General features: G+C 39.3%; 2 protein-coding genes across 3 annotated transcripts in view; both read left to right on the top strand.

Annotated features, from left to right (window-relative positions):
• Positions 1-3,216: 3,216 nt before the first annotated feature.
• LOC125454340 (pro-glucagon-like) lies at positions 3,217-10,024 on the top strand. 2 transcript variants are annotated; one of them, XM_048535004.1, is made up of 7 exons: positions 3,217-3,295; positions 4,031-4,134; positions 5,557-5,697; positions 7,438-7,557; positions 7,872-8,006; positions 8,463-8,621; positions 9,664-10,024. In XM_048535004.1, exons 2-7 carry the CDS (start codon positions 4,040-4,042, stop codon positions 9,698-9,700), a joined length of 687 nt encoding a protein of 228 aa, XP_048390961.1. In that variant the 5' UTR covers positions 3,217-3,295; positions 4,031-4,039; the 3' UTR covers positions 9,701-10,024. The 2 variants fall into 2 exon arrangements, with proteins under 2 accessions (XP_048390961.1, XP_048390960.1); XM_048535003.1 differs by having other exon boundaries at positions 7,869-8,006; positions 9,664-10,016.
• Positions 10,025-16,320: 6,296 nt separating this feature from the next.
• The window catches only part of LOC125454013 (adenylate cyclase type 10-like), a 161,679-nt gene continuing 153,919 nt past the window's right edge, over positions 16,321-24,080 (top strand). Inside the window, exons 1-2 of the mRNA XM_059647653.1 lie at positions 16,321-16,531; positions 16,627-16,731. Coding sequence (XP_059503636.1) covers positions 16,321-16,531; positions 16,627-16,731 — 316 coding nt within the window. The remainder of the gene's footprint in view (positions 16,532-16,626; positions 16,732-24,080) is intronic.

The raw sequence follows: 24,080 nt of genomic DNA, 5'->3' as shown, positions 1-24,080 counted from the left end.
ACCCTATGGGTTAGGATCCTCTTTTGGCTGGGAGGTGACAGTTCCTGGGTATATGTAGGATTTTTCTTTCATTTAATTGCGCTCTTAGTGGTCAAATTCCATTTTATGTTTTCACATTTAACAGCTGTATTGTGATACATCAACTGAACCAATTTGAAATGAAATGCAGCTCTAGTGGTGCTGAGTGTGCTACTCAGGGAACATTGAGACATGAGTGTTCGCAGGGCCAGGCACTGCCTTCATAACATTGCATGTTCTCATGACTATCACCATCTAGAAGAAAACATGCTGCAGGTTTTGGAACAAGCAAGGCCATATACATTCTACAGTGGAATTCACAGGCAGTCTTTGCAGGGATACACTCTATTGCCTCAGAATACTTTCTCCAAATGGGCAAATGCCTTGTAGAGAACTCTGTTAGGTCGCACCAGCAAGATATGCAATGGCACAGCTGCAGTCACTCTGAACTGTTTTACACTTTTGCCTGAGCTGACTTTGGTGGCTGTATTCTGATGGTTCGAGACCTAGAGAGCTCAGGCCTGCTAAGGGCCTTCTGAAGTTGCTCCCTCCTTGAGATGACTCTCTGGAGGTGATAGTTAGGGTCACTGACAGAGAGGTAGAACACTGTGCCCTAGGTCAAAGCTCCTTGCTGTCAATTCTCCTCAATGTCGGTGATTGATGGCATCTCTGAAACCTTGATGAGAATGGGCATGTGGAAAGTGACTCCTTTTAATTCAGTCATGGGATGTGGGTGTTGCAGGCTAGGTTAGCATTCACTGCCGATGACAAATTGTCTTGGAGAAAGTGGGGGTGAGTTACCTTCTTGAATTCCTGCAATCCTTAGGGTGTGGGTACGTCCACAATGCTGTTAAGCAGGGTTACTACTGGCCAGAAATAAACTGAACACGCCTTATAAATACAGTGGCTACAAAAGCAGGTCAGAGGCTAGCAATCCTGCAGCGAGTATCTCACTTCCTAACACCTGAATACCAGTCCACCATCTACAAGGCACAAGTCAGGAGTGTGATGGAATAGTCCCCACTTGACTGGATGGGTGCAGCCCCAACAACACTCAAGAATCTTAATGCCATCCAGGTCAAAGCAGCCCACTTGATTGGTACAATATCCATAAACATTCACTCCCTCCACCACAGTATGTACTACTTACAAGGTATCTGCTGAAATTTACCAAGGCTTCTTAGATATTCCCATGTATTTGTTGCTCTCCTTCTTCTAGATGGAAGTGATTATTGTTACATTTCAAAAATGACAGGAGCTGCAGTATCTAAAGCAAGAGATTTTACTAAGGTAACAGTGTGGAGCTGGAGGAAAGCAGCAGGCTAGGCAGCATCTGAGGAGCAGGAAAATTGATGTTTCCAGTCAGAACCATTCTTCAGAAATGGGTCCTGACCTGAAACATCAACATTCCTGCTCCTCTGATGCTGCCTGGCCTGCTGTGTTCCTCCAGCTCCATACTCTGTTGTCTCTCACTCCAGCATCTGCAGTCATTGCTATCTCTGAGATTTTATTAAATAATGGATTTTGGAGGTGGAATTCCCTCTGTAATGGCATTGTGGGTATATCTATAGCAAATGGTCTTTAGTGGTTCAAGAGGACTGTTAAACAAGACCTTTTAAAGGCAAATAGAAATGGGCACCACATGCTGCTACAGTCAATGACATCCACATCCCATGAGTGAATAAAAAGTGAGTTCCAGGATTTTCAACCAGCCACGCTGAAAGAATAACAACACTGTTCATAGCCGTTGGTGAATATCTTGGAAGGGACCTTGTAGGTGATGGTGTTCCCATGCATCTGCTCCCTCTGTCCTTCCAGGTGGCAGATTTTGTGAGTTTGGAAATGTTCTGAAACAAGTTCTTCTTTGGGTTCCTTGGCTGGTGACATCTGTTGCCACCTACATCTTGGCTTCCTTGGTCAGCCAAGAGGGATTCGTACCATAGTTGTATTCCAGCTGGGAAAACACCCTGTGGGCCACTCTCCAATCTCTGTCCATATTCTGACACTTCAGGTGAGGGAGCTATGTGTGGTCGTTGATGTGGAACTGGCAAAAGGTCAGGTGAAAAGATTGCAAATCCATCTGCAAGATCAAATGTCGAGCAAGGTTCCTGGCATGCAGGAAATAAATACCATCCATGTGCCCTTTAAAAAATGGTGTCCACACCTTCGACTGTGTGAATTAATGATGTTTGCATTGATTTCCTGTCACACCCTGCTGCAAGATCCTTAATATGCCCATCTGATTAGCTGACCACAAGCTAAAATGATGCTCACTCCAGTGAACATCTACTCCAGAATAGCAGGTTCCATGCCTGAATTACATATTTGACTATTAAAATGTAGAATTAAATTGTTAGTAATAATAAATAGCTTGAAAGCATACTGTAAATTCAAGACTGATCAATATTCTAATCTAACAATAAAAATTTGTTTCATAGAATATCTAGATATAATCAAGCTTCTTTTTTATTGCATCAAACGTAACTTATCAAAGACACATCAGAAGAATGTGAAAACTTTGAATAATCCTTCACAAAATGATTCAAAAGATCAGCAGTATGTGTCTTTTACCAAGATGAATGTCAGCAGTAATATGAAGTCAGTATTTTTGAAATTAAAGTGTAATTTTATTAAGAAATATATAAAAGGAATAGTTATTGCTTTGAACTATTGCAAAACACAAAATTCATTGAAATAGTTTTTCCTTTAGGTGCACTATACAATTTATTTATAATCTGAATATAACTGGAATTTTCTTCATAGGTGCAATATATTGTCCAATTTCAGAAATAGCAAACTCTGATGTCTCTATCTTGCTCTCACTAAAACACTTTCTCTTTATGTTGCCAGAATTACTGAACACAAACATTTTACGATGTAAAGAAGCAGAATGATTTTGTTATGCACAATTCACTTTGAGTTAAAAGTGTGCAATTGTTTGGAAAATAGGAGCTCATCCGGAAGAGTAAAAATCAAATAATACTAAGTGATTTACCTGAAACCTTTCAAATCAGGTGGAAAACAAAGGTTGAAAAAAAGGATGATTCAACAATTGGTAATCCAAAATGTCAGAGAAAGGAGGATGACAACAGCACGGATTGCGTTTTTTTATAATGGAAATGACGATGTTCTTCCCCATATTGCCCAATCATCCCTTGGATTATATAAAGGGACCAAATCTTGGTTGATTTGCAGGTAAGCTTCAAAAGGCCTTGAAGAAAGGGAAACTTTGGTTTCTCCGGAAAGTTGATTCAGATTTCAGAAGATTCATAAAAAGGTGAGAATGAATTTACAAACCTGGGGAGAGTATGAATTTGAATGGATGAAGATATTTGCAATACTGTTCTCAGTTGGTTTTGTGAATTACTTACTTCTCTTAGCTGTGGTATTGTTGCTATTGAAATGCTTGGTCTGAGTCTGAATCTTACTATGTCCTACTGTAAATAGGAATGGGTTACATTAGCAAAGGGTTGCTTCATTTGCAGTTCCCTTCTTTGCAGTACACTTAATAGGAATGAGGTTTTATTTACTTGTTTTCATTTGATTAATCCACTGCACTCTCCCTTAGGTATTTATTTAATCGATCCTTTTTATGTAGTTCGTTCAGCAGTTTTATGATGCCACTTTCTGTCTGACTTTCACAGTTGTTCTAATTTTTGCATTAATGAAAATTGAAGTCTCACATTTCCTGTGCCTATTTCTGTTATGCTATTTTAACTCAAATTGATTAAAATACTCTCACACGTTTGAGAGAATGGGAAATAAAGTAAATTGGTAATGAAGCAAACACATAGGATTACTGCAATTGTTCATGTGGAATATAAACAGAAAGAAGGAAAGTTGGCACGACTAACCTGTTCCTGTGTTATAATTCCTATATAACACTACAATTTTTAACAATTTTCTGTGAAGCTTTCTAAAAACTTTATTAATACTTTAGCTTATTGGTTATATAAATCAGTGAAATCAAAAATACCTAATTTAAACTTCTGAATTCTGTACGCTTGTGCAGGAGAATAAAATGAAAGGTGTTGGTTCCATTGCCATTTTGCTCCTTTTGATACTAATACAAGACAGTTGCCAAAATCCGGTGAAGGATACAGAAGAAACATCCAGGTAGGAAATAAATCACAAAATTGAACAGAGACAGTTAATACTTTTACATACATTGCAACCTTGCTGAATTTTCACCTCTTTAATTTGAGCACTGTATTAAATTTGACCAATTTTACAAGTCTCATACTATAGTCCATTATACCATAGTCCACTATACCAACATAAACTGTATTTCACTACTTGACCACCTGGTCAGAAAGTCAAGCACATTTTCACTACAGCTTAGATAAAATAGAAAATCCACATCCACTAAAAGCTAAGTTTTATTATTGTTGTACATTATTGTCAAGTCATTGTTGATAAGACTTAAACTTATGCATACTACATATCCAGTATTCTTCTGATCTTTCAAATATTCAGGCAGCAGTTAAAGTGAGTGTAAGTTTAATAACGCTAAAACAACAAGATCTGGGAGATTTGTCTATAAGCATGGTAGTCTAATGGATAAGAAGCCAAGAAAGTCAGTGCTTTTTGACCTTATGTAATTTGCTAGTTTTCTCTTTTGACTTCTGTATATAGGCTTGTTTATTAATTGTGTTGCTTTGTTAATGGATAGCAAATAAATTGGAACAAAATCTGTTGGTACTGACAGCTTAAGAACTGTATGTATTAATGAGGGCAGAGATTTGAATATTATGGCCCAAATGCTTCCTAATTATTTGGCTGAAACCAGCAATTCCACATTACACTCAGCCTAAATCGAGTTTATGAAATTTTAAACACTAGTTTAAAAAACCTAGGGCTGGAAGCTGGCCCACACCCCAAATTGGCTGAGACTGCAGTCAAAGTAATGAGTTAGATAGGCTTCTACATCCCTAATGTACAATTGATACAATCACTTAAAGTGAAATTTCTATTTAAGTGCAAAGATTTTTGTAGGCATTTTTCTAATTAACTAAGAAATTGTCCAATACACACCAATGAAACATGTAAATTATTCATTATGATTTTCCAAAAGCATGTCCATTGTTCTAAAATTGGTTCATTTACTAAATATTCTTACTAAAACGCTTGTTTTTGTCGTAAACCCATTTTTAGCTAAACCACTAAAGGTGCAGCAAATTACCACTCTTAAATAGATCAATGAACACTTCTTAAAACAAAGAAAATTTAAAGTTATTCTTCCTAATTGGACTGGTTCATAGAAAATTTTACTTTTGTGATTAGGAGTTTAAGTGTAAATATAAGCCATAACTTGAGGAAACCCGTACAGCTCGAAGCGTAATTCACACGGTGATTGCTTCTTGTATTCAAAGGCACATATGGCAGCTAAAATAAACACAGCAAAATTTTGCAAATGCAGAGTTAAATGAATGACCAGTTTTTCTTTTCATAGTGTTGTTAAGGAAGGAATATTAATCTTAAAATAAGTTCCTCTAGTTAAACAGATGCAATAATGTATAGTCATACATTTCTAAATAGTACTTTGGAAAAACAATCAAACCCGTTGGAGGATGTGAAACGACACTCTGAAGGCACATTCACCAGTGATTACAGTAAATACATGGATAACAGACGTGCTAAAGACTTTGTACAATGGCTGATGAGCACAAAACGAAATGGGTAAATGATTTTCTATAAAGATTTCTTCAGACTTACATTGAACAATGCCAGTAATTGCCAATTTATTGCTAATTCATCATTTACACAATGATATATTTATATGTTTTCTTCCTAATTCTTTTATTGTTAGACAATAATAGATATCAACTACAACTATTGTCACATTTCTATTTAAAATCAGAATTTCTGAAAAACTTTCCAATATTAAAACCTCACTTTATCCTGAAGTCTTGAGTAGTATCCTGCTCCCAAATGTATCTCTAAAAATTTTTGCTAAAGGACAATTAGTCCCCAAAAAGCAATTCAATATCTTCTTACAAATGATACCCACTAACCATAATCTTTAAACCTGTCTCCAGAAGTGCAGTGACTCTGAAATTCTGAGAGTTTTTTCTAGTAAACAGCTAAAATGGTTGTTTCTTTAGGGTTTCCTCCAGTGGGCCATCCAATTATCACCCACCCCTCTTAGAAGGTGTGCTTCTTTACCTTCCTAAGTAACTTGCACATTCATTTTCTATCCATTGGATGAAGAGAGCTCTGTCAGATTTCTCTCAGTCTCTGAAGTTTTTCAAGTGTATCTTTTTTTGGCTTTATTTTATTCACTCATGGTATATGGGTGTCTTTGGCTAATCCAGCATTTATTACCCACCCCTGATTCCCCAGAGGGCAGTTAAGAGTCGACAACATTGCTGTGGCTCTCAAGTCACATGTGAACCAGATCAGGTAAGGATGGCAGATCTCCTTCCCTAAAGGACATTAGTGAACCAGATGGGTTTTTCATGACAATCAACAATGATTTCATGGTCATCATTAGACACTTACTTCCAGATTTTTCTTTATCTGCTATGGTGGGATTTTTGCCCAGGTTCTTGGAACATTCACTGAGTTTATGGATTAATTGTCTAATCCACTTGCCCATTGCCTCACCATATCATTGATATTTGAAATCAATATTACTCGACCAATTTTGTTGTCCTTAATTATCCTGAAAAAATCAACTATGTTGTTATCTCAAAAAAATTAGATAACCTTAAATAAGTTTCCATGATAACTTCAATTCTTAATATTCAAAGCTGTTTAATTTTTTTTTGCTTCTGCAGTGATCTATGGAAGAATTATACCGGAAGTTTCCTGTTGTTCTCTCTACATATGTTGACTGAAATACACAATGTGCACAGACTTGTTGCTTTTGTTTTACAATGTCCAGCATCTGAAGTTCATTTTTTTGCTTTGCACTCAATGCACATAAAATCTAATACTTTGATTACATTTTGAAAATCAAAGATATGCATTGGACTGTAAACTTCAGGATTATCTATCATAACCACTTCAATCTTCCGCAGTTGCATTACCCCTTCCTCTGGTAATATTTCACCACTGTATGGCTTAGTATCTAGCACTATTGATTGAATTAACCAAATCTTTTGTATTATTTATGATCAACTTTGTAAATGATAGTCAACTTTTAAAGTATTCTCCTTATAACCTTTCCAGACTTGAAAAGCTCTTGTTCATGATTTCCCTCTGATATATGTCAATTTTCCATTTACTGCTACAGTTAGCTCTATTGTATGAACATTAGTCATCTAATTCAGCTTTAGGGGTCCAATTAGAGTGATGTTTACTTGTATGTTTCACAACTATCATAATCTGAAAGCTAAAAACGTGATAACATTCATTAGGAAAGAAATTTAGCAATTTTGATATTGCATGTTACTTCTACGATTTATGTTCAATCAGGGACAAAAGCAAGAGGCATGCTGAAGGAACTTACACAAGCGATGTCGATTCTCTGTCTGACTACTTCAAAGCAAAACGCTTTGTTGATTCACTTACAAGTTACAGCAAGCATCAAAGTGGGTAAGCTACAGGCTTTCAAGTTTCAATGATGTAGTCTTGTAAAATTGTAACATTTAGCTCAAAAAGTGGTGCTGCTTTCACTCATCGTCCTTACTGAAAATTCACAAAGCATAGTTAGCTTCCATTATCATAGCATATGATGTACTATGTCACACTTACGTAGAAGCCATGCAAAAGTCTTATATTGTTAATTTTAGCATGTCAGATGTCTTCGACTGACATTAAGTTTTAGCTTTAACAAATGTATATGACATGCTAACATTATTGTAGACATTTGGAATTATATAAAGAGAACTGTTGTTGACATTTAGCAGGGGTATTTCCAAGAGACATGTTGAACCAACCAGACACACAGAAAGGAGTTACACTAATGACATAAGATCTTACCTGGAGGAGAAGGCAGCAAAGGACTTTATTAACTGGCTAATAAAGGGACGTGGCAGAAGAGAGTAAGTGTTTCAAATGATTCTGTTAGCTAGTTTGCTACTAAACCCTGGCACCATTGTTTAGTAATTTAACACATTTTATATGAAACAAATTGAATAGGAGCAGCAAATCACTTTTCAATTGTTTTATAAATGATGAATCTTCATTTGTGCCTCCAATTAATTTGCCAACAGTGTTGCTTCAGTGCTAAATAGAGGGACATATTATTAAGGGTGTTATATTGTTGAATTTTTATTGTGCAACTACCAGAATAATTATTACTTGCAGATGAAGCTGGAATTGTACTGCATAATTTAAGTTTATGGTTGCTCTTAAGCTGCTGATTATGCTACTGATCCAAATTTGCACTGGTGTGACTAAAAGGCTATTTATTGCTTCAATTTACCACATCCTAGAGAGCTAAATTATTTTTTGTCCAATCGATTATTTGCATTCTAAGGATTTTTCTACACCTTTAGGTTTCCAGAGGATGAACTTTTGAACGAAGTGATTCCTGATGAATTGGACAGAAGGCATGCTGATGGTACCTTCACCAGTGAAATTAATATTGTTTTAGACACCATTGCTGCCAAGGAGTTTTTGAACTGGCTCTTAAACTCCAAAACTGTTGAGGCAAGGTAAGAAGTAAGAAACTAGTGAAAACCAAATCCAATAAATATGCAACAAATATAATAATCAATAGGTCCACCACTTTAGTTTTCAATCATGTGATGCCAATGGATTAACAAATAAGATCATTTCAGCATTGCTCATAATATTAGGTAGTTCTCTCACATGAACTGTCTGTTAGCCAGTAATCTAGGAAGAAGAAACTGGAGGTATTACTGTGACATTTAGGTTAGTTTTGTGCTTCACTTAACATGAGCACTAATTTTCACTTCCTTACCTTCCTTGGAAGGTAAACTGACAGAACACATATTGCCTGTTGCAGAATGCACTAAAATTTAATATCTTTTGATTTTAATTTCAAAGGTTAAAATTATCTCATTAAAATTGAATTGATACTGCTTGTGAAAAAAAAACCCTTTAATATTTCCTTCTGTTTAAAGTTGCAATGCTTTAATCAGTTAATGTGTTATGCTAAAATTTTATGACTGCTGATACCAGCAAAATGTAATACCAAATTCATAATCTGACTGTTGCAGTAATTATCTGTGCTTAGGGCTGCAGAGTTTTAACAGACTATCAAATTAATTACACTTTGATTTAGATGGCTTAGTTTGGAATCCACTGAAGTGTGCATAACTTGTCTAAATAGTTATTCTTATCTTTTAAACTCACATTATGATAAAGTCTCCAGATGAGAAAGGGCAATTCCATGCAGTTGTGTTTCTACATCCTGGCGGGTAACTGAAGTCCAAACTGGAAATACTGAATAATGAGCGCTCAGCAGCTTAATGCAAAAGGTGGCTAACATTACAAGTTCGGTCCAGGTCTAATAATGCTGGGTTCTGAACTCTGGTTTACAGTCCTCTTGGCTTGCCTTCTACCAAGCTGAAACACATAACATTTGTCAATTTTTAAAGGTCAGGATCTGAGTTTAGCCAGATTATATCATACTTACTACTTGATTTGGACAATATTTTCCATGACTCTGTATGCACCTTAATTTCACAAGTATCATTATGTAAAGAAGTTAATTTGCTGCTCTCTCCCCAGGGACTCTGAAATAGAATTCTTCAACGAGTACAAGTAAAGGAAGCAACTGATTGCAATTTAACATTTTGTCTTGCGACATTGCCCACATGTTAATAAAATATTTACAGCTTTTTGTTCTGCAATTGACACAGAATGTTATATGAAGCCATAATGCTTTGCATGCAAAAGAACTGACTCAAAATGTAATGTGCTGTTTTGAAGTAGGATTTTAAATAAATAAATGTTAACAAAAGGATGCTTAAATTGAATAGTATGAGAGCTACAGCATTATCTCAACAATTCTGTATGGCATAAAATACCAAAATCTGTTTAAAATTACTTTAGGAAATTACATTTTCAATAAGATAATTTGTATTTATTTGAATGAATAAGAGTAATCAATACCTCTTTAAGATGTTTTGTTCAGGTAAAAATGTCTTTAAAATCTTTAAGCTTTATGTCCCATTTTGAAATAAAGCATGTTTAAAACTATTAACTAATGCAAAACTGCTAAGGCATAAATAACAAGCATAAATAAAGCCTTTTATGACACCGAATATGAAGTTCAATTTTCCAGGCTTTTCATTGCATTAAGTTCAGGAGACAAAAATAGGACACTGCAGCTCAATGCTATCTTTTAAATTAGATGCATAGAATCAAACAAGGCCAGATACTTAGCATAATTGGATTGGGTATTAATAATATTCCAGATGTAATTAACTCTGTGCCAGTAAGACTTTCAAATCAAATAAACATATATTATAGAGGAAAAAAAACAGACTCTCACAATCATGCAAAATAAAAACATTTCCCATATAACATGCAATTAACAAGGCATGGAGGAAATGGTTTATCCCCATTCTAGACCCATGATGCCTTTGGAGAAGCTAATGATTCGACCATGAGATTGTATTCCAAAAAAAGGACTCTCACAGAACATGTTGTGAAATCCCAGTCCCATCAAATCAAATCAATCTCAACATTGAACAATCCTCTGGCCAAATGGCAATAAGAAACACACTCTAAACCTTAGAACTTAATGTCGAGGGCCTATTGTCTGCTGAGTGAGGCATCCTTTGGATCAAGGAATGGAAAACATGGGAAGTCATAAACAAGTTCATTGTGACAAATTGCATTTGTCATTTGTCAGATTTGAACTACCACAGCAAGAATGGACCCTGCTAAACAGACTCAGGACAAGTCAGGCCCCTAACTTAAGGTGCAGCCACCTCTACTGCTGGGGTCTCAATAAGCATCTAGTGCATTTAGGGAGACAGACAAACAATGTGACATATTATCCCGAAGTGCCCCCTTACAGGCTAAGTGGTAGATTAATCATCTTGATTGTAGCAAATGCAAAGACTACCGCTTGGCTTCAGGGATTTGCATTCACTGAGTAATATATAAACAAAGCACAGTAAATTACATACCAAAAAAATCTGACTGATTATAAGAACAGTGTATCATCTACTAACCTCAAGTATCTGACTCAGTGTTACAAGAAATGGAATCAAATTGCACATGGAGCATCACAGTGTTACTTCATGGTTACAATACGTATCATACTTGCACAGTGCTGAAAACAAATGGCACCTGCACACATATTCTCAATTAGGTATCAAATTCACAAATCTTCAAACAAGTTTTCTTATATAGAATCATTACAGTGCGGAAACAGGCCCTTCGGCCCAACAAGTCCACACCGACACTTACAGCATCCCACCCAGACCCAACTCCCCATAATCCACCCAACCTACACATCTCTGAACACTATGAACAATTTAGCATGGTTATTATGATTTGAAATAGTAGCACTTTAAAAATACCGAACACTGATGTTGCACTTCTCAAAATTGTTCTTTAAAAATGACAGTAAATCTTGAGAAGGTAAGTAGATTGCCTCTCACTATTGGGAATTTAGTAATTTGGTAGCCAAGGGGCATAAACTCAGAAATTACACAGGAGAATTGCAGGGAAATTTCGAATATTTTTCATGCTGATGATTATGATAATATGAAATGTTTTACCCCAAGTAGATACTGAGATTGAGTCTATGAGATTTTAAATTGATTGCACAATAATTCAAAGGGAAGATTATAAACACATACAGAAAATGTGCAGAATAGGAATTAAGTATATAATTCAAGCTAAATAGTTAGTACCAAATAAACAAAAGGATTGCAGATGGTCTCTTTCTTTGCTTTATCTTTTGCCAGACAATGAGCAGACCAGAAATTGGAGACCCTCCTGGAAAATTGATGAAAAACACAATAAGGAAACTGAACACTTATATGGTGTCTCCAAAACAACTGATTAGGCAGAATCTAATGATCTTGGTCAGCAGGTCTCTCTGCTAGAGGATGGCCCACAAATATACCTGGGTGGACTTTAAGTACCATAAACTATCCTCAATTTTGTAGGGAGTATGGAACTGCATGTGCCTTTACCCAGTTGGGGCCTTTAGTGGTTGGTTAACAGTCACTTCAGGACCACTTCCCATCCAACCTCAAATCTGAGGCTGTTAGGACATCAGGAACAACAGGGATGCATGGCAAATTACCCTACTCAGGTCTTGAGCAGGAAAGGTTTTGGGAAATAGGTGGAAGGGGCGCATGTGGGTGGGTGGATGGGATATGCGCCCATCTCACTAGATTAGTTCCGTTTTCTGTGCCACTCCCGTCTTGATATCCCTCTCCCTCCAACCCTTCCATCAATTCCCACAATACCTTTCTGCTGCTACACTCCTTCTTTGTCTTTTCCTCCAGTGCACAATAGGATATCTCCCAGCATTTATGTCCAATTTGTTTCCAGCACTTAAGGATGCCAACCAGTGGTGTTCCTGGGACTATAGAACAGATTGAATGGGCCAAGATAATGAAATGTGAGGCTGGATGAACACAGCAGGCCAAGCAGCATCTCAGGAGCACAAAAGCTGACGTGTCGGGCCTAGACCCTTCATCAGAGAGCTCTCTGATGAAGGGTCTAGGCCCGAAACGTCAGCTTTTGTGCTCCTGAGATGCTGCTTGGCCTGCTGTGTTCATCCAGCCTCACATTTTATTATCTTGGAATTCTCCAGCATCTGCAGTTCCCATTATCTCAGATTGAATGGGCCAGCAGCTTTTTGAGGAGGATTAGTTTCTCTACTGCGACAGTTGCAAGTCTTAGCTTAAGTGAAATCCAAGTACATAATCATGAAAATCTTGTACAGAGATGAAAAGAATGGAATAATCGAAAGTCGGTCTTTAGCTCAAAGATATTGCAATGAAAAAGGAGGCGAAGATATTGTTTAATTATACCAGCAAGTGAAATTAGCTAAACTGGCAAATGAGATATTCTGACTCTGACTCATTTTGTACATTGCAAACTGGAGGTCTAGGCTGGCATGTTCATTTCCAAGTATTTTTTTTAAACTGGGTTATCCCTACGGGGTATAAAACTTGATCAGATCCCATCTGGAAAACTTCAGCCATCAACCTCAGAAAGGATATACTGCCATGAAGAGGATACAGCTCAATTTCATGAAAAAGATTCTGGGGTTTGGAGAATCAAAAGATGAAGTAAATTCATAAATTTGTCTTGTATTTCCTTGAACACCAAAGTCTGAAAGGTGATCTGACAAAATATTTAAAGAATTTGAAATGTTTAAAAGACAGAAAAGCTATTTTCTCTGGCAGGTTATCAAGGAAGAAGGGATATATTTTTAAACTTAGAAAAAGATTATTCTACAGAAACATCAAGAAGTACTTTTTTAATGAAAATGATTGTAGAAATTTGAAGATCTCTTCCATAAAACTGGGACGTGCAAATGGTTGCTGCATTTCCTGCATGACAACAGTGACATCCCCTCAAAGTTACTTGCCATGTCATTTAGCACAGGCACAAATCTAGTAAGCTTGCCACAGTTGTCAGAGATAATGGGAACTGCAGATGCTGGAGAATCTGAGATAACAAAGTGTGGAGCTGTTGAAATGCAGTTCCCATTATCTCTGATACAATTTTAACCCCACTGCGAAGCCTCTTCTAAGGATGCCTAACCTGAAGAAGTTACCCTCCTCCATCCGGACAGACCTCCAAGAATCGGTCTCCCACTGCAACTCTCTTGTCACCTCCACTGGCTCCATCCCCACCTCTTTAACTTGTCTGTCTCCTCTCCACCTATCTTCTCCTCTATCCATCTTCAATCCGCCTCCCCCTCTCTCCCTATTTATTTCAGAACCCTCTTCCCCTCCCTTTTTTCTGATGAAGGGTCTAGGCCCAAAACATCAGCTTTTGTGCTCTGAAGATGCTGCTTGGCCTGCTGTGTTCACTCAGCTCCACACTTTGTTATCTCTGCTACAGTTGTCAGCCGGGTTCAATCTAGTAAAGAGCGTTAGCATTCGCTCAGGAGATCTGGGCGCAGTCAGTCAAGTGCAGCCTCCGAAATCAGTCCAGGCCATGTTTGAGGCAATCACAGTCAGAATCCTCCAGTCATAAGGGGTGAGAAGCCAAATGAGAGGCAGCACATCACCCATTTTTTTCTGCTATATTGTGGGCTGTTTTGCTCCTGGAATGAACAATATGCAGGTATTGCAGGAGATGTATGTGAGTGGCTCAACTATTAACGTTGTGTAGGTTGTAAAATTTCCCAAGTGAGAGAGCTGGCAGCACAGATAGCATGCAGAGTTAATGTAGAAGCTTAGAGTGGGTGAGGGTGAGTGTGGAAGATATTGCACAGGAAAGTGAAACTAGTATGGTATGAACCTTGGTGGGACATAGGTCCAAAAGCAGAGATACAGTGAGTGTGAGGTATTGAAAAGAAGTGGAAAAGGGTGGCAGAATGCACTATCTTGGAGGGTAGTTGGGGCAGGTGCCCTCACAACTTTTAGAAAGTATTTGAATCAGCATTTGAAATATCATAATATTTGAGGCTGTGGGCCAAGTGCTGAAAAGTGGTCCTAGTATGGATTTACTGTAGTTTTGGCAGTACAGACATGATGGGCCAAAAGTTCTCTTCTGTGTTGCACGATTCTATTAATTCTATGAATGTGGTCTCCTCTGCATTGATGAGGCCAAAAGCAGAGTGAAGAAGAAGGTGAGAAGGTTACTCTATTATAAAGCTCCGTAAGGTCCAAGAGAAACAGAAGTGAAAATATGTTGGCAAATTGCAGGGAAATGTAAAAGTAACAGGGTAGTGATAGAAGGGGATTTCAACTTGCCTAATGTGAAAGGTTTAGAGGGACTGAAATTCTTAAAATGCATCAAAGAGAGCTTTTTTAAGGCAGTGTATAGAAGGCCCCACAGGACAGGAGCAATCCCGGACTAAATTTTAGGTAATGAAGCCAAACAAGTGGTTGAAGAGAAAACAAAAATGCTGGAGATCACAGCAAGTCAGTCAGCATCCATGGGGACAAGCAAACTAACATTTTGAGCTGAGATGACTCTTCATTAAAGCTTGAAGTATGAGTGAGGGACTATTTTCCAGACAGGAATCAACTCTTGGTACATTCAAGGTTGTTGTGAAAAGGGACAAGGATGGGCCTGAAATCAAAGTTCTATACTCGGAGCAGGCAGGCAGACTTTAATAAAATCAGGTATGATTTAACCACAGTGGACTGGGAGCAGACAGGTAAATTTGTGTCAGACCAGCAGGATGCATTTAAGAAAGAAACAGGAACAGTACAGGGCTAACATGTTCCAATACAAAGAGTGAGATGAAGAAATCCTATGAACCCTGGTTATGAAAGGACATACGGGTTTGAAAAAGGAGGAAAAGGGAGGCCTCTGGCAGATACTGAGGACTCAGAACTTTAGATTGGGTACTATCTTTTGGAAAATGTGTGAACTCATTCATCGACAGCAAATGCAGCACAAACTGTAATCCAACAGACTGGTGAGCCACGCTAATATTTTATTTGAATTTAATGAAGGGGAATTTGCGGATGCTGGTGTTCCCAAGGATCTGCTGCCTTTGTCCTTCTAATTGGAAGTGGTAGTGGGTTTGTAAGGAGCTAAGCATCTTTAGTGAATTTCTGCAATACATTTCACAGATCGTTTAATATATCTTGGCCACCACGGCACAAACCATCATCTCCTGAAAATGTGTACTGTCATGAAGATATTTTGTTCCCCGGGTTAACTAACAACTCAATTGGCTGCCATGCATACAGTTCATAGAACAGGCGATGCGGAATTAAAAAAATACAGTTCAGTGGTTAAGCTTACATTTTTGAGGATCAATTTTAAGAGCACGTTCTGGGGAATCCACAATGCGCTCTTCATCCATTTCCGACCCACCATCCCAGAAAGTTGTCGGCTCTGTCTGGGAAGGCCTAACTGCAAACAAATAAGCCCGCTCGGTGTCCCACTCACAGGTTCAAAATGCTGGGGGCAGGTAAATTTTTAAGCTAAATAAGTCATGCTAGCGGGAACAATCTGAAATACCTACATTTGCTTATTACTAAACCATTTCCTCAATCCTTGCTTTGCCTTTCAGGGTAGAATATCGAACAGATCTTCATCTGCAGGATTGACAATGTGAAGGATAAGTGCCAGACCAGGAAGGAGCCCAGCACGGCGCCGTGAAGTCACAATCGGTAGCCCAGCCGTCACAAGGCAATGAAAACTCAAGCTGCGGCGCTCTGTGCTCAGCTAAAGGGGAGGAGCAGCAGGAAGGGGAGGAAGCCAAGAGATTGTAGGCACATGGACTACATTCCCACTCGGCATGCTGTCAGCTTCGTCCGACCACTCACACGGCTGAGGGTCGGCAAGCAGAAATCCATTTTTGCCGGCACCTATAAAATCTGCAAACTTGCTGCCAATGTGCCAGACCTGGTGGTCTATGAGGGGGTGGACCGACCCATCCCTGATGTGGAACATTTCCATGGAGTCCTGCTCTTCGCTGACATTTCAGGTAAAAGCAAGCAGGAGCAGTGCGGACAGGTTGGAAGGTCTGTGAACCAGAATTGAAAGCGAACTTTTCTCTATCTTTCCCTTTCTGACTGCCAGGGTTCACCAGTCTAACTGAGATATACACGCTGAACAGCAAGAAAGGCAGTGGAGCTGACCATCTGACCAGAACACTCAATGGATACATCTCAGAGATTGTGGACCGTAAGTAGTGATGAATTTGCGAGAGATGTTGAAATCATTGCTCCATGGGAAATCGATGTAGACCATTATTAATATCATTAGCTCTGCCCCATGTTTTGAACAAGCCAGCAGAATTTTAGTGGAGATAACAAAGTATAGAGCTGGATGAGGGGTCTTTTCTGATGAAGGGTCCAGGCCCGAAACATCAGCTTTTGTGCTCCTGAGATGCTGCTTGGCCTGCTGTGTTCATCCAGCTCTACACTTTGTTATGTCGGAATCCCGCTGTACACTTTTGTTATATCGGATCCAGCTCTACGCTTTGTTATCTTGAATTCTCCAGCATCTGCAGTTCCTATTATCTCTGATAGAATTTTAGTGAATGTTGATTTTCTACCCTGCCCTTTTAGATTTAAGATTGTGCATGTCACTGCAAAACATTGGCCTCTTCGCCTGGCAAGAAAATCTGACCTGCAAATAACATCAGAGAAATACAAGGAGGGCAGGAATGCCACTGCACCAGGTTGCTGGAGGAAGTAATCCTTCTGTTTATGGGTAGACAAGGAAGATAGCCTGTATTGTATGAGAGGGAAAAGTTAGAAACATGGAAAATAGATGCAGGAGTAGGCCATTCGGCCTTTTGAGCCTGCACCAACATTCAACATGATAATGGCTGGTCATGCAATTTCAGTTTTCCACTTCCACTTTCTCAATTTTCCCCTTAGTCCCTTTTGCCACAAAGCCATGTTCAGTTCCACCTTGAATATATCGAACGAACTGGCCCCAACAGCTTTCTGTGGTAGAGAATTCCACAGGTTCACAACTCTCTTAGTGAAGAAATTCATCCTCACCTCAGTCCTGAATATCTTACCCCTTATTCTTAGACTGTGACTCCCTAGTTCTGGACATCCCCAACGCCAGGAATGTTCTTCCTACATCCAGCTTGTCCAATCCCATCAGGATTTTATATGTTTCTATGAAATTCCCATTCATTATTCTAAATTCCAGTGAGTACAATCCCAGTTGATCCAGTTTTTCTTCATATGTCCGTCCTGCTTTCCCAGGGATCAGTCTGGTGAACCTTCGCTGGACTCCCTCAATAGCAAGAATGCCCTTCCTCAGACTAGGAGACCAAAACGGCACAGAATACACAAGATGTTGCCTCACCAAGGCCCTGTATAACTGGAGCAAGACATCCTTACTCCTATACCCAATCCTCTCACTATGAAGGCCATTGGCATCTCGCCAACAGCTTTCCTCATCGCCTGCTGCACTGGCATGCTAATCTTCAGTGACTGTGCTGCCATGACACCCAGGTTTCATTGCACCTCCTTTTCCGAAACTGCCACCATTCAGATAATAGTCAGCCTTTCTGCTTTTTGCCACCAAAGTGGATAACGCCACAGTTATCCACATTATATTGCATTTGCCAACTATTTGCCCACTCAGCCAGCTGTCCAAGTCTGCAGCCTCTTTGCATCCTCCTCACAGCACACACTGCCACCAAGCTTAGTGTTGCCTGCAAATTTGGAGATATCGCATTCGATTCCTATGTCTAAATCCTTAAAGTATATTGTGAACAACTGGAGTCTCAGCACTGAACCCTGCATACCCCAGTCGTCACTGCCTGCCAGTCTGAAAAGGACCTGTTGATTCCAACTCTCTGCTTCCTGTTCCTATCCATGTTAATAATTACGTCTGACACTATGAGCATTAATTTTATAGAACATAGAACTGCGCAGCACTGGAATGGGCCCTTCAGCCCATGATGTTGTGCCGAACATGACGTCAAATGGAACTAATCATTCTGCCTGCCATTGGTCCATATCCCTCCATTCCTTACATACTCGTATGCTTATCTAAAAATCCCTTAAATGCCCCTATTGTATCTGCCTCCACTACCACCCCTGGCAGTGCATTCCAGACTCCTATTAATCTCTGTGTAACAAACCTGTCCCACACATCTCCTTTAAACATTTCCCCCTCACCTTAAATGCATGCCCCCTTGTAATAGACATTTCAAATATGAGAAAAAGATTCTGACTGTCTCCCCACAGACTGTGTCACTCAAGAGAAAGCCTGTCCTTGTAGCTCATATGCTGTAATCCAGACAGCATCCTGGTAATGGAGATAGTGGGAACTGCCAATGCTGGGGAATGATATAACAAGGTGTAGAGCTGGATGAGCACAGCAGGCCAAGCAGTATCAGAGGAGCAAGAAGGTCTGAAGAAGAGTCTAGACCTGAAACGTCAGCCTTCCTGCTCTTCTGATACTGCTTGGCCTCCTGTATTCATCTAGCTCTACACCTTGTTATATCAGCATCCTGCTGGAGAATGATATAACAAGGTGTAGAGCTGGATGAGCACAGCAGGCCAAGCAGTATCAGAGGAGCAGGAAGGGTGACGTTTCATCTAGCTCTACACCTTGTTATATCAGCATCCTGCTGGAGAATGATATAACAAGGTGTAGAGCTGGATGAGCACAGCAGGCCAAGCAGTATCAGAGGAGCAAGAAGGTCTGAAGAAGAGTCTAGACCTGAAACATCAGCTTTCCTGCTCCTCTGATACTGCTTGGCCTCCTGTATTCATCTAGTTCTACACCTTGTTATATCAGCATCCTGGTAAACCTCTTCTGTGCTTGCTCCAAAACCTCCACATCCTTCCTGTAATGTGGCAACTAGAATCGAATGCAATGCTCTAAGTATGGCCTAACCAAAGTCTCATCAAGCTGTAACATGACATCCTGACTCTAGTACTCAAGTCTCCGACCAAGAAAGCAAGCATGCTATACGCCTGCTTTCCCACCCTATCTACTTATGTGGCTACTTACAGGGAGCTATGAACTTGAACCCCAGTCAATGCTGTTCAGAGTCCTGCCATTATCTGTATACTTTTCCTCAACATTTGATCTCCCAAAGTGCAGGACGTCACACTCACCTGGATTAAACTCCATCTACTACTTTTTCATCCATATCTGCAACTGATCAATATCCTTCTGTATCCTTTGACAACCTTCTACACTATTCACAACTCCACTGATCTTTGTATTGTCTGCAAAATTACTGACACACTGGTGTACATTTCATCCAAGCCATTTAAATATTATCATAAATAGCAGAGGTCCTAGTATGGATCCTTGCAAAACACTCCCAGTCACTGATCTCCAGCCTGAAAAACACACTTCCACCAATACCCTCTGTCTTTTATGGGTAAGCCAATTCTGAATCCATCTGAATTTTGCTTACTAGTCTTTTGTGTAGAACATTGTCAAAAGCCTTCTGAAAGTCCAGATACACAAAACCTACTGATTCACCCATGTCCATTCTACTGGTCACATCCTCAGCAAGTTAGACCAAGTTGACAGATTAAAGCTTAACAGAACTCCCCTCAGTTTTATGTGTTTTTTTAAAACAGTTCAAGACACTTTCGTGCAATGCCTCTCATTTTCTTCTACTCCTTTCTTTCAGAGTGTGGTCAACTACTTTAATTAACCATTTAATTAAAGGGATTTCCAGAGAAATTGTTTTTTTCTGCTCCCAGTCACTTCCTCGTCACCTCCATCATATGCTGGACACAACACAGGGGCAGTCACAAGGAATTATTTATTAGTTTCCTAGGGGTTCATTGATCAGAAACTGGACTGGATTAGCCATAAAAACATAATGGCTACAAGAGCACGGTAGGAATTCTGTGATCAGTAACTCACCTCCTGACTCCCTAAATTCAGTCCACTATCTAAAGGAATATGATGGAATATTCCTCAGTTCACTGGTTGAATTCACTTCCAACAGCACTCAAAAAGCTTGACACCATCTAGGAAAAAGCAACCCATTCCCCACCTTCATCATTCACTCCCTTCACTACCGACAGCCATTGGCAACAGTGAACCATCCACAAGATTCTACAGACAGGTTGTATAGACAGCACCTTGCAAACCTTTGTCTGCTACTATTTAAAAGGACAAGGTCAGTGGATACATAGGAACACGATCACCTGCATCACGCAACATTCTGAGTCGGAACTTTTGATCTCGCAAGGAATTAAGGGCTATGGGGAGAGTGCAGGTAAGTGGAGTTGAAATGTCAATCAGTCATGATTAAATGGCAGAGTGGACTCGATGGGCCGAATGACCTTACTTCCACTCCTATGTCTTATGGTCTTATGTTTTGTTATTTCTTTATTGTTGCTATGTGAAGTACTAGACCTTCCTTTCTGACAACTTTGTGGATGCCCCTACACCCTATGAAGTGTAGTGGTTTTAGAAGTCAGCTCACCACCATCTTCTTTAGATCAATTACTGAGAAGCAATAAATCCTGGACCATCCCACGATGTCCACATCCCTAGAATGAGTATTTAAAAAGCTAAATAAGAGGAATAGTCATTGAATGTAACAGGACCGCTTATGAGAATGAAGACTTTAGACTGCGTGAAATAGATTTCTGTTTCTCCATTGGAAAGGGGGAACTCATAACTTTTAACAGGGTTTTCAGTTTTGGAAAGCTAATTTTTAAAATAGTGTCTGTTATGTAGCATTAATCTCATACAGATGCTGTGAGGTTGGTTTGTGATGATGAATCATTAGGAAAAGAAAATTACCCAAATCTGGAGGACCCTTTGGCTTGCTGACCTCTCTGGAGATGGTAACGTGCAAAGAGATGACTACAATATAAAGACGGTTGAAGGCGAACTTCGAAAAATATGAATAGTAGACTGGCAGCCAGGTCAGGTTTGCAAGAACTGATGGCAGTTTTTCACTGGTGGCAGCACCTTTAATCTTGCACTCAGCACAATGGGGCTACTGGAATCATGAAAATATTCTCAATCTGTAGTGTGTCATTTGTTGTATATTGGCTTGAAAGTGTTTAAAACAGTTAATACTTGATTGTGTGCTGTAAACAACTCCCACTGCGGTGTCACAGAGATTTAGACAGAATAAGTAAGGAGCCGGAAGGAGGCAGACCCAGTGCTAGTGTGTTGATAATAGTCTCTGTAGTGTTATACGTTGCAGTAGTATAACAAACTTCATATTGTTTACTCAGAAAGTCTTGTCTCATCAGACCATTAGAGTGGATATCCGCAACTACATGAGACCATTTTGGACTTGAAGGAATTCATATACAACATAATGACAACGGAAAACATCTGCCATAATATAGTCATCTGTGGTGACCAACACTGTCTCTAAATGAACCCAATAAAGAAGAATTCAATTTAGAGTTTCAAAAAAGGAAAGCAGATGAAAAGCAGCTAGTGACCCAGTGGATCTCAAGAGAAATAGATACTGACAACAACAAATCCCACAAATCTTGTGGCAACACTCAGTACAGAAGAATACTTTCTAAAATGACATAGAAGGCATTTCAGACCTGATAGAAAATATGCAGAAGCAGAAGAGGCTTGCGCCTCCAAATGAGAGGTTGAAAATGCATTGTGAGAGGCAGTGGTCCTTGAAAGCGGCCCCCAGCCTGAGTTGAGCAAGTGAACTGATTAGACATTGAGCATCCTACGACGAAGTCATTTTATATTCTGTATCCTTAATGACTGACTAAAATGCCACACTTTTAAAAACAAGTTATCGAAACTCATTGTGCATGGTGTTTGACCTGCTGCTTTATTTAAGTAGTGGGGGAAGCTGTTTGCAGATGATCCAGAAGCAGTGGGTGTACGCAGAATGGGATTTGGCTCACAACAAGTAGCCAATTGGTTTGTGAAATTGTAATCAATCATGGGTGCCAAAGATCATCAGCCTGGCAACATCTCTTTGACTGGTTCCTGTGTAGCTGAACAACTTATGCATGTGATGATACAGTAAGAAAGCCTCTTGGAGGACAGGTGGTGCGTCTCTTTTTGCAGTAACATATCTAAAATATGAAGAAAGCTGTTGCCCTTAACTAGTAATGAAGAAACTTTGTAATTAGTTTATGAATTGCCGTGTGCCTTCTGTAAAGAAGTGACAATGGAGAAAGGAGTTTGAGCAACATAAAGCGTTGGCAAGAAAAAGCAAACCCTGTGTACTGGTGCAACTGAACTGTCCACCATAAAAGCAATTTTTTTGTGTTTGTTTGTATCTATCAAAATGCATATGTAAAGACTTTAAAAGGAGGTTAGAGTTTCACCCGGCCATTGATAGTTCTGTTTACTTGCAGTGAGAATTTACTTATTTGTAATAAACAGTAATAGCTGATATGTATGAGAACATGATCAGTGTTTTCGGTTGACTTGATTCCGACAGATAGGTAAATCGGGGACTTTGCCTACTTTGATTAGATCATAACTTGTATGACAGTCTTGGGTCATACCAGCATTCTGTGAGTCAAAACCAAACATTTTCAAGAAAAGGGAAAGTTTGGCACAGTACTTCAGGATAAAGGGATAGTAATTTAACCAAACAAAAAATTAACTATGTAAAGAACATTCCTGCTCTAATCAGATGGCAGAGCCATAACACAAAACAAGCTGGGAAGTGAAACTCAGAGGGGCACGAGGAGCAATCACATTACTTTCGTGTTTACAGATGAGGCTTGTTCCAATCTGGGCCAGGAACTGCTTTCTTTTTCACAAAGACGGTTGGAGATGCTGTGCTGATATCTCTAAAACATTTCCCTCCCTGTTTCCTCAGCTTCCATGGAGATTGCTTCAAGTCGTAACAGTTTTTCATACTGGGAGGAAATCATGTTAGTACAGGGCTCTGAGCACATCTTTACTGTTTTTCACTTGTCAGACGTTTGGATGATTCTGAGAGAAATCAATCTTCTGTTTTATGAAGAAACATGGCAAAATTATTTTTTTTTTAGTGAGAGGTTGTGCACAAGTGAAAAAGGGACAATCTGGAGTGGGTATGGAATAACTTAAACTATTGCATTCAACCTTTATTTATCAAAACTGCTGGACTGTTAGCAGTGCATGCGTTTCGTTGGCCACAGGCTTCCTGCCTGTTCAACTTCCTATTTTTGGGGGAACAGGTGTCATAATCATAGAGTCATAGAGCTGTACAGTATGGAAACAGACTCTCCGGTCTAACTCGTCCATGCCGACCAAATATTCTAAATTAATCTTGTCCCATTTGCCCCATTACCTTCTCAACTCAGTGGTGCAATTGTACCAGCCTTCACCAATTCCTCCGGCAACTCATTCCATACATGCACCAGCCTCTGTGTGAAAAAGTTGTGCCTTAGGTCCCTTTTGTATCTTGGCTTGTAACTTCATAGTCAGTCACTTGTGAAGGTAGTCTGCTAGGATATTTTTGCTGAACTCCACAGTTGTTTTCCCATGTGGTTGCCTCTAAACTCTTCATTCTCTTTTTCCTCTTACGTAAAGTATTGTTTTTGATTATTTTCTAATGGTCCAAAAACAAAGCAAAAACTTACAAAAAA

This window comes from Stegostoma tigrinum, chromosome 7 (assembly GCF_030684315.1).
Source record: "Stegostoma tigrinum isolate sSteTig4 chromosome 7, sSteTig4.hap1, whole genome shotgun sequence".
In the NCBI taxonomy this organism is placed as follows: Eukaryota; Metazoa; Chordata; class Chondrichthyes; order Orectolobiformes; family Stegostomatidae; genus Stegostoma; species Stegostoma tigrinum.
This window is presented reverse-complemented; position numbering and strand designations above follow the sequence as displayed.